The sequence below is a fragment of the Nipponia nippon genome, unplaced genomic scaffold, assembly GCF_047370975.1.
Source record: "Nipponia nippon isolate SJK-2023a ecotype South Korea unplaced genomic scaffold, ASM4737097v1 scaffold_18, whole genome shotgun sequence".
Lineage (NCBI taxonomy): Eukaryota > Metazoa > Chordata > Aves > Pelecaniformes > Threskiornithidae > Nipponia > Nipponia nippon.
Genome location: NW_028262334.1, coordinates 2483560 through 2499268, shown reverse-complemented (window position 1 = coordinate 2499268; position 15709 = coordinate 2483560). Strand labels below are relative to the sequence as shown.

Sequence of the window (15709 nt, the reverse complement as noted above, 5' to 3'; positions counted from 1 at the left end):
GCGGGGGCAGAAGCGCCAGAAGGGGTTTGAACGCGCCCTCCGCTTTCCACCTCATTCCCCAAACGCGTCCTTCCCCCACGCCCCTTACTACGAAGCACCAAAATAACAAGAGTCCTGCCTGTAACGCGTCTCTTGAACCTTAAACGCCACTGTGCTTCTCAGTCAGTCCTCAGGCCGACATTTTTCCGACAGTCCAATCACTTTAGAAGCATACGAGACAAACACCATACAAAATCTCTTATTGTTTCTAGCGGGCAATGTTTTAAGTACTTAAAGTTTATTTTAAATTTTATTTTTACACCGTTTAAAAACAAGTTCGCTCTCTTCTTATTTACAGCCATAACTACCTGCCTCTCTCTCGTCATTCTCTCCATTAAATACACTTCTAAATTAAAAAGAAAGGGGAACTGAAAGCTAGAACCACGCCGCGAGCAGAACGGATTTTCTTTGCCTTAGGAGACAGAGGGCAAACGCACCTGCGGCTCCGTCGGGGGGGGCTATTTTCATGGGGTACGGCGGGACGTGGGCAGTGTCGGGGCCTCCGTCTTTGCACGGACAGGTGAAGGGGATTCGTTCCTGGTTACAGGCGAACTTTATGAACTTGCAGAGCTCCTCCTGCGTGAACATCTCCAACGCGCTCCAGAAAAACTCGATGTGCTGATCAGTTTCCATCAAGCCCACCTGGTACATGGTGTGCGCCTAAGAGAAAAGAACGCAAGATGCCCGCTGCTGCTTTCTGCTCCCTTCGCAAACCTTCCCCACCGACGCTTTGAGAGGACAGAAGGGGACGGTAACGCCACCTCTCTCCCCAGGTTCTCCTGCCTTTTCAAAACCGTTCAGGAATCCTGCCATGGCAGAGCCCGCCAGCTTCTGTAGCGGGCTCCTCTTAGCGCGTCGCCCCTGGAGGGCAGGTAGAGGACAGTACTTTTCTGTTTAATGTGCAGGACCACGGCAGTTCAGCATTGCTGCTGTTTAAGGAAAAGACGAACCAACGCTAACACCCGTGGCTGAGAATATTCTACAACTTCTGACACGAGAGAACAGTTCTTTTTATGGCATAATTCTTATGGTAATGAAATGAAAGTATTTAGGACCAGAAGTTGTCTGTTACAGGTTAATTTTAGATTTTCAGAAGTTATTTGCAATTCAAAACGGTCCTCTCCTCTACGTGTCAGACAGGAAAGTTTTGCCAAAGAAGCTGCAGTTCTTCCCACCTTGAGAAACTCCAGGTTAATGTACGGAAGCCCACACGTCCTCAGCTCCATCTCTAGAGGGGTCAGCGTAGTCAGAAGCTGCAGGGGAATGATAGACCCCAGCCCAGCACGCACTGCGGTCATGCACTCCGGAGTCTGCAGCTCACGCATCCTCAAGCTCCGGATCGCTGCTGCGTACACATCCTTGTTCTCCCACCTGCAAGGATTCAGGACAAAACAGGGGAGCGTTGAAGAGCCCTCTTGCCCTACCCCAGACCGTTACATACAGAAGGGTTTTTACGGGGAGATTCTGCTTTGGAATAATTGAGAGTGAGCATTAAGCTATTTGCATTCTGATGCTTCCCAATTTAATTCCGCTTTCCTCAGCTTCCTCCTCATCTCTCACGCTTGCCCATTTCTCACGAGCCTCTAACTGCGGGTGTTCCCTGAAGCCAGCAAACGGCCGATAAGCGCTGCTCCTCAGCTGGCTATTGCTTACAGAACAAAAGGCAGTAAATAGCACCAGTGATTCCAAGCTCCTGCCAAGAGATGTAAAGCTTTCCCAGATCATTCCAGCCTTCAGCTTGTTACAAAAGCATCTCCGGAGAGCCTGGTGCTTGGAAAATTATCCCAGCGATGCTTTTTTCCCACGTAACCCAGGGCAACGTCCTGCCAAGGCGGCTGTTACTCACCCCACTGGAATGTGCCTGCCTCTGGGACAAAGCTCCACCTCTTCCCCTGCAATGGTCAGGTAGGTGAATTTGCAGCAGGGCTTGTTCGGACAGTCAGGGCTCTCTGTTGCCAGATGCTGAGAAGCAATTTCTGCACACAGAGCTTCCAGTTCTGTCTCATCGTTTATCTGTCAGGAAACACAAGCATAGTGTCCGATGACCGGCATGTCGTACTGCGGTATTCTTGTGACTCGCTCAAGGTATCGCCACGATGTACAAACTGCACTCATTCTATCGTCTGGAGACATCACCGACAGCAAAAGCCAACAATTGCTTTGGTGGGTTATTTTCTGGTTCAGCGCTGCCAAGTTCCAGTAGACATTTCAGAAGCCTTAATTCCACCGTGCCTGGCAGCAGAGGAGACTGAGCAGCTTTTCCAAACCATCAGGATGTAAAATCCTGCACCCTGCTCACATGAAAAACATCATCTGCCAGACAGCGAAGCCGACCGTTGCCTTCTAGGGCAGGCAGTAAAGTTAGCTGCTTATGGGGGAAACCCTGAGAAAAAAAGGAGGGAAGAGGGAAAACAAAAAATAACAACTTTACTTACATTTTCAAATTTTTTGACATAGTTGTAGGTGAGGATGTCAGCTTCCTGGAGATCAACGTCAGGATCCAGTGGCTCTCCCACCAGCGTCTTCCAGAAGGAGGGCAGGAGGTCAAGTGGCAGAGGAACATCTGCTCGAATTGCAATACCCAAGAGCTGCCCGAAGAAATGGAATAACTGCTCCTCCGCGTAGGTTAAAGGGCTAGGCGTCAAAATGTACTTCCCCTTTAGGAAAAAAAAAACAGAACAGAATAGAGCACACAAACCAGTATTTAACAACTGGTGCATACCCTGCAGGTCCACGAGTTAACAGGCTTCTGAAAATACTGCTTTGAACACAATGAATACTGTTTAGTTGGCCACAAAAGCATTTGCTCAAGCGTGGCATGGAGTCCGTATATATTATACAGTGATCACATTACTTTATAATTTAATGATCAAGCCCCACTTTCACAAGCTCTGTTAATCAGCATTCACAAGACCTTTCTGTATTTATGTTACCAGTTCGATATCTAAGCCTTTCAGCTGGGGGATGTTTCTGAAATTCAGCCTGGATACGCAAAGCCAGCTTTGCTACGTAGCTGGCCTTGTGGGCAGTGGGCTGTTTTCCTACCTTGTGAATATTCCTAGGAAGGAACTATGCCTCAACTACCGTACGTTCTTTGGGCCATAAGCTTTATCTTGTTTCTATAATACATCGACTACACAAAACAGGAGGACACTAAATATGCATTAAATAGCACGGATGGAGCCTCTGACTCTACTCGCAACGCGACTGACTTTCCTGGTGACGTTCCTGGAGCAATACCAGCAGAATACAACTTCACCAGTTTGGGACGGACAATCTCTAAATCGGACAACTGAACCACATTCACTCTAAGTGAACTTTGACCAGGAGTCTTAATTCTGCTACATTTTGCAGTTTTGCTACTTGGCTGCTCCTTCAGGTACCTGCAATACCCTCTGGAGTGCAACAGGGGATTCATCAACAGTCATCTTCGGTTTCATTAGGCACGCGAGACCTCTCTGGGCTAACGGGGGCTGTTGATCGGAAGCTTCTCTCTGTGTTGCTAACCGAATGTGTTCTACTCCTGTTCAAACACACGCATTCAAAAAGAGAAAAGCAACTTCATTTCTTGCATTGAGGTATCACACCTTGTTCTTATTGACTGCAGAGCTTGGGCACAACAGGAGAAGGGAGAGCGAGGAGCTCTGTAACTCTTTACAGACTTGCCAGAGGAAGTGACGGAAAGATCCACCTGAAAGAGAGAGGGGCAAAATAATGAAATGCCCTCCGGGGATTGTCACCACCACATTTTAATCCAGAATTTGCCGTTCTTCTTGAAATCGCGTTTCACGCCTTAGATCACACGCTTAACCTCTCCGACTGCGCCGACGCGTGGCTTAAAGAAGGGTGGGGTAGATGCCGGCTATGCCAGCCTACTATTCACGTGCAAGTCCACATTTAAATAGTTTAGTTACATGCAAAAAGTATTCATTGAACTGCTTCCTGCTGAATTCCTAAGTGCTGCTTTGGCCTCCAGCACTCTATGCCTAAGACCAGCACAAGCATTTGTTATACCAGTTGGCCTGCAAATGGAATTCATTACTTGATTAGAAGATGAATGGTGCTGTCTTCAGAGCAGCCGAGCATTTCCACTGCTAAAAGCAGCGAGGCAACGCATCAGAAATCATTACAGATGCTGAGCTGTGGACATAACGTTTATCTCTTTATAGATACTGTCAGTAACCACCACAGACCTTAAAAAGAAAAGAATTCCCCTTGAGAGAAGGCATCAAGGAGCCCTCTGTTCAGCTAATAGGTGCACCCGGACAAGAATCTTCCTTTACACAATGTGACAGATGACACCAGTTGCTAATACGAGAAGTGCATTTGGGGCTTTTCTTCCCTAACTCCATATACCCCCATGAGTCCCCAAAAAGGGCCTCTTACAATCAGCATGCAGAGACCGCATTAATTTAGATAGCGGCGATCAATTTTCTGCTTTGAGACGCAGCTGATATTTGCCTTGATACCCTATCAATTATTCAACAGATCTGCAAAGCAAGATTTTCTTGGCTCGTGTTTAAACCAAGTCTCTTCCCGGAGTACGCACAACCCGCGTAGCATCCAAGGGAGCCAGCGCCCCCAAAGAAAGTCAATACCCAAATGAGGCCGGACAGCATCCACATAAAGCTCGCAAATTAAAATACAGTGTCAAGAGAAGAAAAGGCATCATAATCTTGTTTAATAAAGTAAGATTATTGCTTAACACTTTCTGTTGAAGAGCAGTAGTGCTATGTCTGAGGAGCCTGTCTCTGTAGCGGTTAACTGCCCTGACTTCACTTAAATGTCTGTTCCTTTCTGAGGTTCATTCTTGTAACCAGTCACATGAAAATTATTAAAATGATTACAAGAAATATTGCACGTCTCTTCACAAAAATGACCAAGATGCAATTTTAATACTATTTGCGGCAAAAATTAAGGACAGTTTTTAAAGCAACAAAACCCTTACCGTACTCGCCATCTCTTCAGCTTGGCTGGGACAAGCTGAAGTTCATACTTCTGATGTCAAGTTGGAAACAATTCTCAAAACCACCTTGCCTGGGCATGACCATTTTTAATGGTTAACGCTTGCATATTCCTTGACAGCTATGTTTGATCACGTATCCTACACTAGTATTTAACCGTATCTTAACCTATTGGCCATACAATCTCACATCACTTTAACAATAAAAACCACAGTAGCGTTACCCAGCTCATTACTGGCAAGAAAGTACTTAAAAAAAATAAAAATCTTTACGAGCACAGTCTGGGTTTACCGTGGCTGTTACCGTCAAAACAACCTGAAGAGACATCGTACTAAATGCTCTCCCCATGCTTCAAACAACTTACTCTTACTTTATTTACTTGCTCTCGTTAGCCAAGTCGCAGCCCAGGCACTCATACTTCTGCTGTATTAGCTAAAATATGAAAATTATCCATCTGGCTTGCTTAATTCTTGGAAGCTTCATTCTTTTTCATCTGCAGGACTACAAACACCAGAAAGGTGACACTGCTCTTTAAAGTTAACACCAGCCACATTCTGGCGAAAACTTGGATTCCACCTGGAACAAGTCCTCACGACTGTACCTGATGTCACCCACGCTGGTAGCTCCGTAATCCTGACTTACTTGTTCCATGAACCTCCTCCCCTGTGAACCGAATGTTGAACGCGTACGTGGGGTCTCCACCGCTGGCAAGTTTAACGCAGAGCTGGGAGGACGGCACACAGGCTAGCTGTCTCGCTGCCTGACAGAAATAGGAATTTTCTGAAGAACGGATCTCCCCTATTTAAAAACAAAAGAAAAAAATAAAGTCCCCACACTCAGCGTATTTTGCACTAATAAGCATCTGAGCTTGTTTCAAGCAGATCTGACTTGTTGCAATGGATTAAAAAGAATTTTGAAAAGGATAAGCGTTTCCCATACCTCCAACTATTTCCAAGGGATCCAGGGTGATTTCCGGAGCTGCATGATCAGCAGTTCTTTGGACAGTGGCATTCAGCACTCTGTTCATTACAGTTACCTTTGTGTCATAAAAGATTAAGCCTAAATAAAGAAACACATATTTCAGTCTAGTTAATCTGTCCTTTTACAATCTTATTTTCTGAAATTCTCTAATGGACAATGGTAGAGTCATAATTTCATCTTCCTTAGGTAGGTAAGATATGGCTAATCCACCTCTTCACTTTTTTTTTTTGTCTAATTATTTTTTACTAATGTTTACTGGAAGCAGCGCATTGGGTTAGAACACCGATGAACACAATTCTAATGTTATATAAACAGATCCTAGCAATGCCACCAGAGTATCTGCAAACCAGAAACACTTTGCCAAATAGCTTTCAGAAATCTGAGATGTTTTGACAGTAATGCTAGAGGCAAGAAAACATGATAAAAAATAGGGCTGTCACGTTGCACCATAAATACGGGCTCTATAAAGACAAATCTCTGAACATTCCTCACTTCTCCGTACTGGCTTTACAAGTGTTTTTCCTAGCTGGGCCAATATAAAAGCCTGCTTACACACATTGACACCTTTGGTGAATTCTGTATCATCATCTTCAGAAGAAAACAAGTTTGGAAAATGTAATGACCTAAATCTTGGTTTTGTTTGTTGTCCAATGAAGGCTTGTAAAAACTATTTTAAACGCTGATGCACGGTAAGCATTTTCTTGCCCTCTCTAATTCTACAGCTTTGATGACAATGAGGATGCCAACATGTCCTGGGACTTTCACCTGATCTGCTGCTTGTTGACTAACAAAAAATTTTAATTTATGGATACGCCCAAGAAGATAAAGGCACATTTGAAGGCCGTCCACAGAGAGAAAAGATGGGCCAACTCCCTCCATGGTCAAGAAAGGTGCACGGCGTCTACTTGCAAGAATAATCCCTCTCGCCTTTAAAAAAACAAACCAAGAAAAAGAACAAACACTCCCACACTGAGAAGTGCCCTTGGGTGAGTGCCGTTTGTTGGCTGTCACCTCAGACAGACCGTGTGCCAGCTTATTGGGCTGAGAACAAAGCCAGTAAGCCTTTGTCAGCACACTGAAACCACTCACTGTCTCTCTTTCCCTCTCCCCTCCCTGTTCTCCTTTCTGTCACATGCATACAAGCATTAAAAGCTCCTGCAAAACATACTAAGAAATTCACTGTGGGGCTTAGTGCACCCTTTCAGGCAATAATCACGATCCCTCAGAAACCGACCTTTGGCCTCTTGCAGTAAGGCAGCAATACTGTTAGCGTACATCTCAGTCTGCCGAAGCTCCACCAACGGTAAGAAGAACGTCTCCAACGTTGTATTGAGAGACTGAAGCAGTGCAAACCGTAGGCGTAGACTTTCAACGGGAACATCTGAGGTGGGAAACATCCAGTCAGAGAGAGAAAGAGATTCCCTACCTACTGCAAAGTCTATCTTCCCAGCAGATTCAGTGCAGAAGCCAGACAAGCTTCCTTCTAAAGCAGCCCCTCCTGATCCCTGCACATCAACAAGAGGGCTGGAGATGCAAGAACAGCCGTGATCCGTGATGTTCCTTCCTGGACCTCAAGCCTCTGGGTGTCTGAGTCCAGTATCGCTGAATGTGCATTATCTGGAGACCCTTTTAAAGGAACTTGATGCTTGGAACAGGATTTAGGTGACTAAGGTCTGCCTAGGTCCAGAATCAAAATCCAGCCTTCCTTCCCCCGCAAGCTAAACTCACCAGCTATCTTCCTGCTCCAGCCTGATCTGGGAGGTACGCTTGGAGAGCGGAGAACAGTTGCAGTGCATTTCCAACAATGCTGCCAAAGGCACCGCGGTGCCCAAGCACACCCAAGGGGAGAGAAGACCTAGGCTCAGTGTCCCCCTCGGCCCACAGGGGCTCCAATCCACAACCTCCAAAGGAATGTCCCAACTACCTGGGCGACAGGCAGGTCATTCAGGAGCACTACCCAGCTCTTCCGTTGAAGAAAGCCTCTATGCAAACAATCTATACGTACTCAACAGACAGGAAATTCTGGGATCTGCTGCATCAGCTGGATCCAAATAAACTTCATGGGGATGGAGTCGTGCTGGTGTAATTGCAAGGTGACGACAAAGCCTGTTAATATACTGGACAAGGGCTACATCCATTTCCAGCGTCCATTTCCGGGACGCTTTTTGAGCGTGTCTTGCATCAATGCAGGCACACCTGAAACGTAAAAGGCATGAGACCTGTTGAAACGTAAGTGCAATACTGCTTACTAAGAGCATGTTGAGCACAACCCCAGGTAGCTCGTTCTGCTTCTCTCCCCTTTTCTTAAGCGGAGCTGTTTCATTACCAAAATTCCAGTTTGAGAATAAGAACTGATTTATCACCTACCTGGCCTCACTGTTATTAAATAATAATAAAAAAAGGAGCTGCCTATTAGTGCAGTAAGTAAGCTTATCTTCTTTACGCTCTGAAGCGGATATAGGGGAAGGAGATGTGGCAATTAGCTTGTGGCTTGACACAGGGAGATAAGGAGGATTCATTTAAGGGACTTTCTTCCTGTTCCCTCTTCTACATTACTCCTGACCCACTAACAACACTGCCAGTTTAAACAACTACCCAGTGCACAGAGCAGAAATCTGTTGTGGAAAGAAATCAGACAGCCGGATGGATCTATAATTCTCATCAGGCCAGTTTATTATACAGTTTGGAAGCAACAAAGGACAGTATGGCATACGATTTTGTTAGCTATGTTGTGTACAAGACAGTCAGGAACCTGCATTCTGACAGCATACTGACTCTTTTAAAGCATGTTTTAAGAAAATAACCAACAATTTTCTCTACAGGCCTTGCAGCCATGGTGACAAACAGAAGTTTGTGTGTTAGTAACACACTGGTTACAGCTACTTGGAGTAGGAACACTTGGGATCAAGTTTTTTTAAAAAGTGCGCACAATTAATCAGCATTGCCTTTACAAAAAGATTTGCAAAACTTACCTTTCAAAATGTAGATCATATCCACAGGACAGAATAGCTCTCCATACACTACGGATATCCTGTTTAGATCGGTCAACCACAAATCTGTGAAATCCATCCAGTGTCAAATACTTCTCCTCAGGAACTGACAGCAAAGATATGACCATCAAATAGTTAATGACTTACTATAAAGTCTACGCACCACACAGGAAAACAGTTGGTGTACGAGGTGGCTACCTGCCAGCTTTCTCCTGGTTCTACCCATCCCACCATGGCTCATTTCTCGAGTCGTTCTAAACATCATGCTATTCAGGTCCAATCTGGCCTTCAGGAAACGGCACTCGTTCTTTCTTCTCAAGGACGCAAATCCCCCAGCCGCCCTCTGGAATAGCTCCACCAATGTATCTGACCAGGTATCAAGGATCCATACTTGGCTGAATGCCGAAATTCCCCTCTTCTGAACTAACCTGGCACTTCCTACAGTGAAGAGCAGAGTCCAAGCTCGTGTCTATTCACTCCTCCACCTGACTAGAGAAAGAAATATCAAGCAAGACCCTGGAACTAACCCCTGTCATGGCATGGCTGTGCTGTCTCCTCCATGGATAGACTAGTTGTGAGGCATGTGAACCTTCTTTCATCCAAATTTCCTGTTGTAGCTTAATAATTTTCCTATATAAGTTGAGAAACACGATTTAAAAGCACTAGTTCCACCCCATGATATCCTGATCTGCCACTGTACAAAAAAGCCTTGAAATTATGCCTCTTAGGAAGTCAGTTCTCTACCCAGCGTATTCACACGGCCTACGCACACTGTTGCACGAACTGCATGAGTGTGGTTTGCTCTCACTTGCATTGATGAGTCCAGATTTACAGATTTACAAATAAAAGCAGCATTTTAAATCACTATTTAAAAAAAAAAATAGTTAGCCTCATTAAGAAGAAAGACAAACCAAATCTATCATGACATCATATAAGCATGCCAATACAAAAACCGTATTTCTTTTCTACGATGTAATGCTATAGAAAAATTCTATACAGCTACTACCTTCCTGTTTCTTTGTGGGAGACTTTTCAGGGTCCTTCTCTTCAGGTTTGCTCTTCTCAGGAGATTTTGGCTTTACGGTAGGTTTCTTCTCACTTAAGGCTGTTCGGCTAAGGGACAAAGGGAATGTTAGGATGAAAGTTTTCTTTTGTCTCTTCAAGAAACCGTAACATTCCTTGAAGGTCTTTTATAATCTCAAAGTCGCAGTTCCCTCTTCCAATCCGTACATACGGAGGGAGGGGGAATAAAAATCTGGATTCCTAAAGAGAAATCAAATGTTTCGTAACTGTCAAAAGGCTGAAGACACCAACCTGACACTATTGAGCACAGACTTTTCCTTTGTAGGTGGTTTAGTCACTGGGCGCTTGGTGCTCACAACTTTCACTGGATGCTGTTCTTTGCCTGTCTTGTTGTACTTGCTCTTGTCAAATTTCGGCTTGGGCACACCGTATTTCCTTAAAATCTTCCAACATAGAAAGTGAATAATTATACAACGTTCTCAAGTTACACAAAAAGATGCTGAAAATAGTTTTCAAAGCACTACCTGCGTAAGCTGGTCCTCTAGCACCTTCTTTGGAGGGCGGACATTTGTGAAGAACACATGAAGAAGGTTTCCAGGCGTCTGAGAATTTATCTGTTCTTTACTAAGATAGATATCAGCAACCTTAATGGGTTTCGCTGGAGTTAGGCTCAGCATTTGCTCAGAATGGATGCAGCTTTTAAATATTTCTGTGAGGACTTCTCGAGCACCTGGGACCAATTTCTCACCTAATTAAAAAAATGCAGTATGGTACAAAATACCATGACAACTGTTTAGAATTTGAAACGTGAAAAAACATTTTTGCATTCAGCTAAAATATTGCATCACATGCCCCTTGCTCCGAGAAAGAAAATCGCTTAGAAAAATTCTACTAGCAGACCTGACCTTTCTGCACTCCAATCCCCCCATTTATGACAGAGAATTGAATGCCTTCTCCTGTTTTGGCCACATACTGTAATTATTATTTGAGTGACTGTAGTGGTAATGAAAAAGTAGATTATTTATGAAGCCAGTATAAAAATTATTTGTGTAGGTACACGCTGATACCTATCAATTGAACTAGTAGTCAACTGAACTTCCTCCAAGTGTTATCCTCCCCTGTTCCTTGATTCAGGATTCTGGCCCATTCCAGGCATATTAGGGTCTGTATAGCTTTCATCCTGTTAGAGAATATGAATGACTAGCTGTTCTGCTTGAACAGTTTCTACTCTAAAACTATGCTGGGTCTAACAGTGGTAAATTATTACAGTGGCTATTTTATCAAAAAAGCTATAAACAACTCAGTAGTTTTGTGGGTTGGTGGGGAGCTTTTTGGGTTGGTTTTTTGTTTGTTTGTTTGTTGTTGGTTTTTTTTACTGTTTGTTCAGATTGCAAATAGCTGCTTGCCAACTGATGAGAGGGAGCAAACTTGCTTTGAAATTACTCCCTGGCTCCCCCTCATTGTCACCCATCAGTTAGTGAGTCACACTGAATTTACACCAGCGAGGAGAATCTGACCCCCCGATGTCCCCCCAAAACGCACAATACAAGTGAGCTATTGGCCAATATGAAAACCACATACCTTTTATTGACTTATCATTGAAATAATCTTCTAGCGCTGGGCTCCCTTGCGTGTCAAATAAACTCTGATTTACAGTAGAAACAGTTAAAATCTCTTCAGTTGACATTTCCATCAGTTCATCTTCACCATCCAGACTTGACAAACCAATGAGATCACTACTATTAAACAGACTGGCTCGGATTTTCTCTATTTTAGCTCTTGACCTTATCTGTACAAATAATGAAATTAGTTAACAGGACAAGACAAATTAACTTCCATTTACATGAATTTGGGTCTTAAGCTTTCTCCCCTCCCCATCTAGATAATCACTATCACATGTCTTCTAACATTCTTCTCCATCAACACCAGAATTCAGGTTCAGCCTAGAAAACATCCTTTCTAAGAACACCTGGCCACCGAAATCACTATGCTGCGAGTTAATCAGGCACAGCTTTGAAACAGCTATTCCATTTCTTAGTCTGGAGACAGCCCTTAGAAATATCAGATAAGAAGTTGAAAGTTTCAGATAGGTAACCTGTCATTATTTGCAGCTCTGCTGTCCTTGCTTCAATTCTCCGATTAGAAAGAAATATCTAAATTAGCACAGGCCTTGAAGTCTCAGCTACACAAACTGGGAACAGGAACAATAACTTCCTTTGATTCCGAGAATAACCACCATGCATCATTACCAGAGCAGCTACAGACTTGGAGCAGGTCTCAATGTGAATACGCTGACAGCTTTCTGTACACACTTTATGGTTTATTTCAACTCTGGCGTCTTCATGTCAATTAATAGCTTAAGAATAGCAACTGAAGACTCTCTATCTGAATAAGCTGATTTTCTTCTAAAAGGGAAACTGATACGATCCCACACTATGGAAAAATGTCCCTCTAAATTCACAAGGTAGCAGAAATGGCTGTGCTTTTGCAAGCTTCTGATAAATCTGCAGCATGCAGTTAGTGTCACAACAGAGAGGAAGGGTTCTTGTGCGTAGCTGAAAACCTGGAGTGATCTGGCATCAATGACAACCACCTACAATGCTTTTAAAAATGAATTTGGAACCAGACATCAACAAAATTTATCATCTCTTCTAAAGTAACTTTGTAGAGGAATCTAGAGATGGTTTAAAATATGTGAAAATGTAGTCATTAAACATTAAATAATTGCTTTGTGGGTCAAACCAAAGGGCCAACTATCTCTAAATTAATCTCCAGCAGTGGCTAGTAGCAAATCTTTGAAGAAAGTTATACAAAAGAGGAAATTAATAGATCTTTTCCTTTACATATTCTCTCAGCCTCCAGAAACGAGTGGTTTAAAGATTTCCTCAGTTGAAGGCTGCATTGACTGCTGTGCTTAATAGCTACCAATTTTCACATCCTCCATGAACTTAATCCCTTACGAATTCATTTATGCTCTTGGCTTCCACAACACCGCGCAGCAATGAGCTCTACAACTTGGAACACGCAAGAGCACTTCCATCTGTTTTAAAATTGCTACTTGATAACTCCACTACGAGGTCCCCACTGTCCTTTGAGAGACAGTGAACGCTTATAAGACTGTGAATGATACAGGGAGTCAGTGGAGAATAAAAGTTCTGTGTTCCTCAGCCGTCCTGTCCAAGCTGCAAACTCCTAGTCTCCTTAGCCTCGCGTGCACATTGACGTACATTTATTCTGCACCTCTGACCTGTGCTGAGCTACACCTTGCTAACGGTACCTTTCACTCTCCATCATTCAAGTTGTGGCCTCAGTCAAGCAGAAGAATCTTTACAGAAGAAAACATACAGCACGCTTTTTCCTTAAAAGTCAGGTCATGGTGTTACACACAAACCACAAGTAGTACAGTATTTCTCAAAGCCAGAGGTTAAAAAAAAAAAAAAAAAAAAAAAAATTACTAGAATCGGATCTCATTCAGAAAAAACTGACGCAAAAGGCACCCTCTCCTGCTTGACGGCTATTACCTCCACTACAGCAAAACCTTTGATTGGCCGTGACAGAAGCGGCTGGTTGTCCAGAGACGTGACTGTGTACATTGATCCAACGTCAGACACGGACGCTGTTTCTACATTGTCAAGTGGTTCCCCGAGGCTGCCAAGGCTGCCAAGGCTTCCAGTACTGCAGTGTGAAAGATCCAAACTCTCCTGGCTGGAAACAACATGTGGTTCTAGCAATCCTGGTGGGATGGCCAGTTCCAGTCCAGCTTGAAACTGGTCAACTGAGATATCACTGACGGTCCGAGATATACCCTGCGAGCTGCAGAGGGAAGCCTGACTTGTAGATGCTGAAGCGCTAACGCTCATGGCAGGTGTGACACTGCTAGAGCTGCTGATATCCAAACTGTCCGCACTACTTGAAACAGTTGGTTTTTCCAGTTCGGTTCTGCATTCTCCTCCTTCCGCTTTGTCCTTGATTTTTTTGGGATCCTCTTCCTGCAAAGGGATGTAGATCTCATCTTTGAAGACCCCACCATGTGCATTACATGCCTTTCTGATTGCACTTCTCACAGTACTCTCCTCCAAGTGCGTTGGTATTCCAGAAATGACAAGCAAGCGGCTATGAGCTGTGGGACCTACCAATGCTTGACAGGCATCTGCTACGGCATCATTTGTCACACCCAATCCCTGTGGATCCTTTTTAGTTAGGTGTCTGAGAATTATAAGCAGAGTCAGTGCTCTATGAAACCATAACATATCCTCAGGCTTGCTTCCTCCTATACTGAGGATTGCAGCATCTGTTTCAGCTGCTCTGGATGAAGACCGTTTGCCTGAAGATGATGTCTTTTCCCGCTTCATTTTGACTTTTTTCCTCTTTGACAGCAAGCTTGGACTCTGTGGCGTCTGTCCTGGAGAAGATGAAGATGAGGAGGAAGAGTCACTAAGATTTGGGGCACTTGTTGAAGACATCACATTAGCCGTTACACTCATATTGATAGGTAAAGTTACTTCTGCTACAGCAAGGCAGACTTCCATCAGAGCATGGAAGTACGTTGAAAATCTTCCTTGGTCAGCCACTCCAACACCAGAGCCACCGCAGGCATTTCCAGACACCCAGTTTTGTGTTTCTTCATCATACAGCTTGTGAAGTTCCGACTGCAGGGCCATAAGCATAGCTAGACAGGGGTTCAGCTGAAGGGCAATAGAAGATGACAATCCTGCTGGATTTTTTTTCTGCTCCAGATTGTGAATTTTGCGAAGCAACTCAGCCAAGAGATGAAATATTAATTCCTTCACACATGCTGCCATGTCAGTTGTCCAGAGAAAGTTCCCTGCGTGTGGAAGGCAAGACATGGGAGTCAGCAGTATTTCACTGTTAGTAGCTTTATAACACGAGTTGCAACAGTAACATTAAAAAAGCACAAGAAGAGGTCGTTTCAATGGCCGTATGTCAGCAGTAAGAAAGACAGGAAGGCTATTCCAAGAAGTGCATACCAAGAGAAAATTTCTGGAGTTTGAAGAAAACTTTAATACAATGGAAGAGCTCAGAAATACTTTGTGACTAATTTTTCTTTTTTCCTAACCTCTCCATCTGAGCCCGCACATTATTGGGGCTCGTTACTAAGTAAATACTGCATTCTCACCTAAAAATTCCACTACTTGCAAAAGAACAGAAGCAGGAATAGTATCCAGTTCGTCTTCTGATTTTCCATCCCCATCTTCCAATTTCCAAGTTAACAGCTGTTCTGTGAATGCCATTGCCAGGGGGAATTCAAGGGGAAGAGAATGCAAGACCAACACAGCTCCAGGAGGAGGAGATACTCCTAACCAAAAAGGTCAAAGAAAATACTTACTTTACAAATGCCTAGAGTCATGATAAAAGTAGTAACATCTTTTAGGACTTTTTTGAGGCTAAATTTATGCTAAGTGAGAATTTTCTCTATTAAGTACCTTGTAATAAACAAATAGGAATGTTTATCTATAATGCTAAGTTGATATAATCTATAATTATAAACATACAGATGACATTTTGTTTATGTGACATAAGAAATAGAACTATTTTTAGCCTGTACATATCTAAATACATATAGGACTTCCACAAAACCATTTATTTGTAGTATGACATGTCTGATCAGTATTGAGAAAAACATCAGAGATGCTGTAGTTCAGCAAAAGAACTTAAAGACCTCCAATGGAAAGTTTTAAGAGCGTACTGCAC

General features: G+C 43.6%; 1 protein-coding gene across 10 annotated transcripts in view; it reads right to left on the bottom strand.

Annotated features, from left to right (window-relative positions):
* Window positions 1-15709, bottom strand: part of HECTD4 (HECT domain E3 ubiquitin protein ligase 4) — a 77735-nt gene that overhangs the window by 2973 nt on the left and 59053 nt on the right. For 5 of the 10 annotated variants that reach the window (XM_087754769.1, XM_087754771.1, XM_087754770.1 and 2 more), the window contains 17 exons: window positions 15135-15314; window positions 13519-14822; window positions 11579-11786; window positions 10522-10745; window positions 10289-10440; window positions 9981-10087; window positions 9173-9412; window positions 8957-9080; window positions 7990-8180; window positions 7219-7365; window positions 5943-6062; window positions 5646-5801; window positions 3627-3730; window positions 2475-2696; window positions 1886-2052; window positions 1215-1410; window positions 477-699 (listed from right to left, as the gene is read on the bottom strand). In XM_087754769.1, the coding sequence (XP_087610895.1) occupies window positions 477-699; window positions 1215-1410; window positions 1886-2052; window positions 2475-2696; window positions 3627-3730; window positions 5646-5801; window positions 5943-6062; window positions 7219-7365; window positions 7990-8180; window positions 8957-9080; window positions 9173-9412; window positions 9981-10087; window positions 10289-10440; window positions 10522-10745; window positions 11579-11786; window positions 13519-14822; window positions 15135-15314 (4065 nt within the window). Of the gene's footprint in view, window positions 1-476; window positions 700-1214; window positions 1411-1885; window positions 2053-2474; window positions 2697-3422; window positions 3731-5645; window positions 5802-5942; window positions 6063-7218; window positions 7366-7989; window positions 8181-8956; window positions 9081-9172; window positions 9464-9980; window positions 10088-10288; window positions 10441-10521; window positions 10746-11578; window positions 11787-13518; window positions 14823-15134; window positions 15315-15709 lie in introns of those variants that run through there. The other 5 variants (XM_087754773.1, XM_087754774.1, XM_087754775.1 and 2 more) reach the window with 3 other exon arrangements.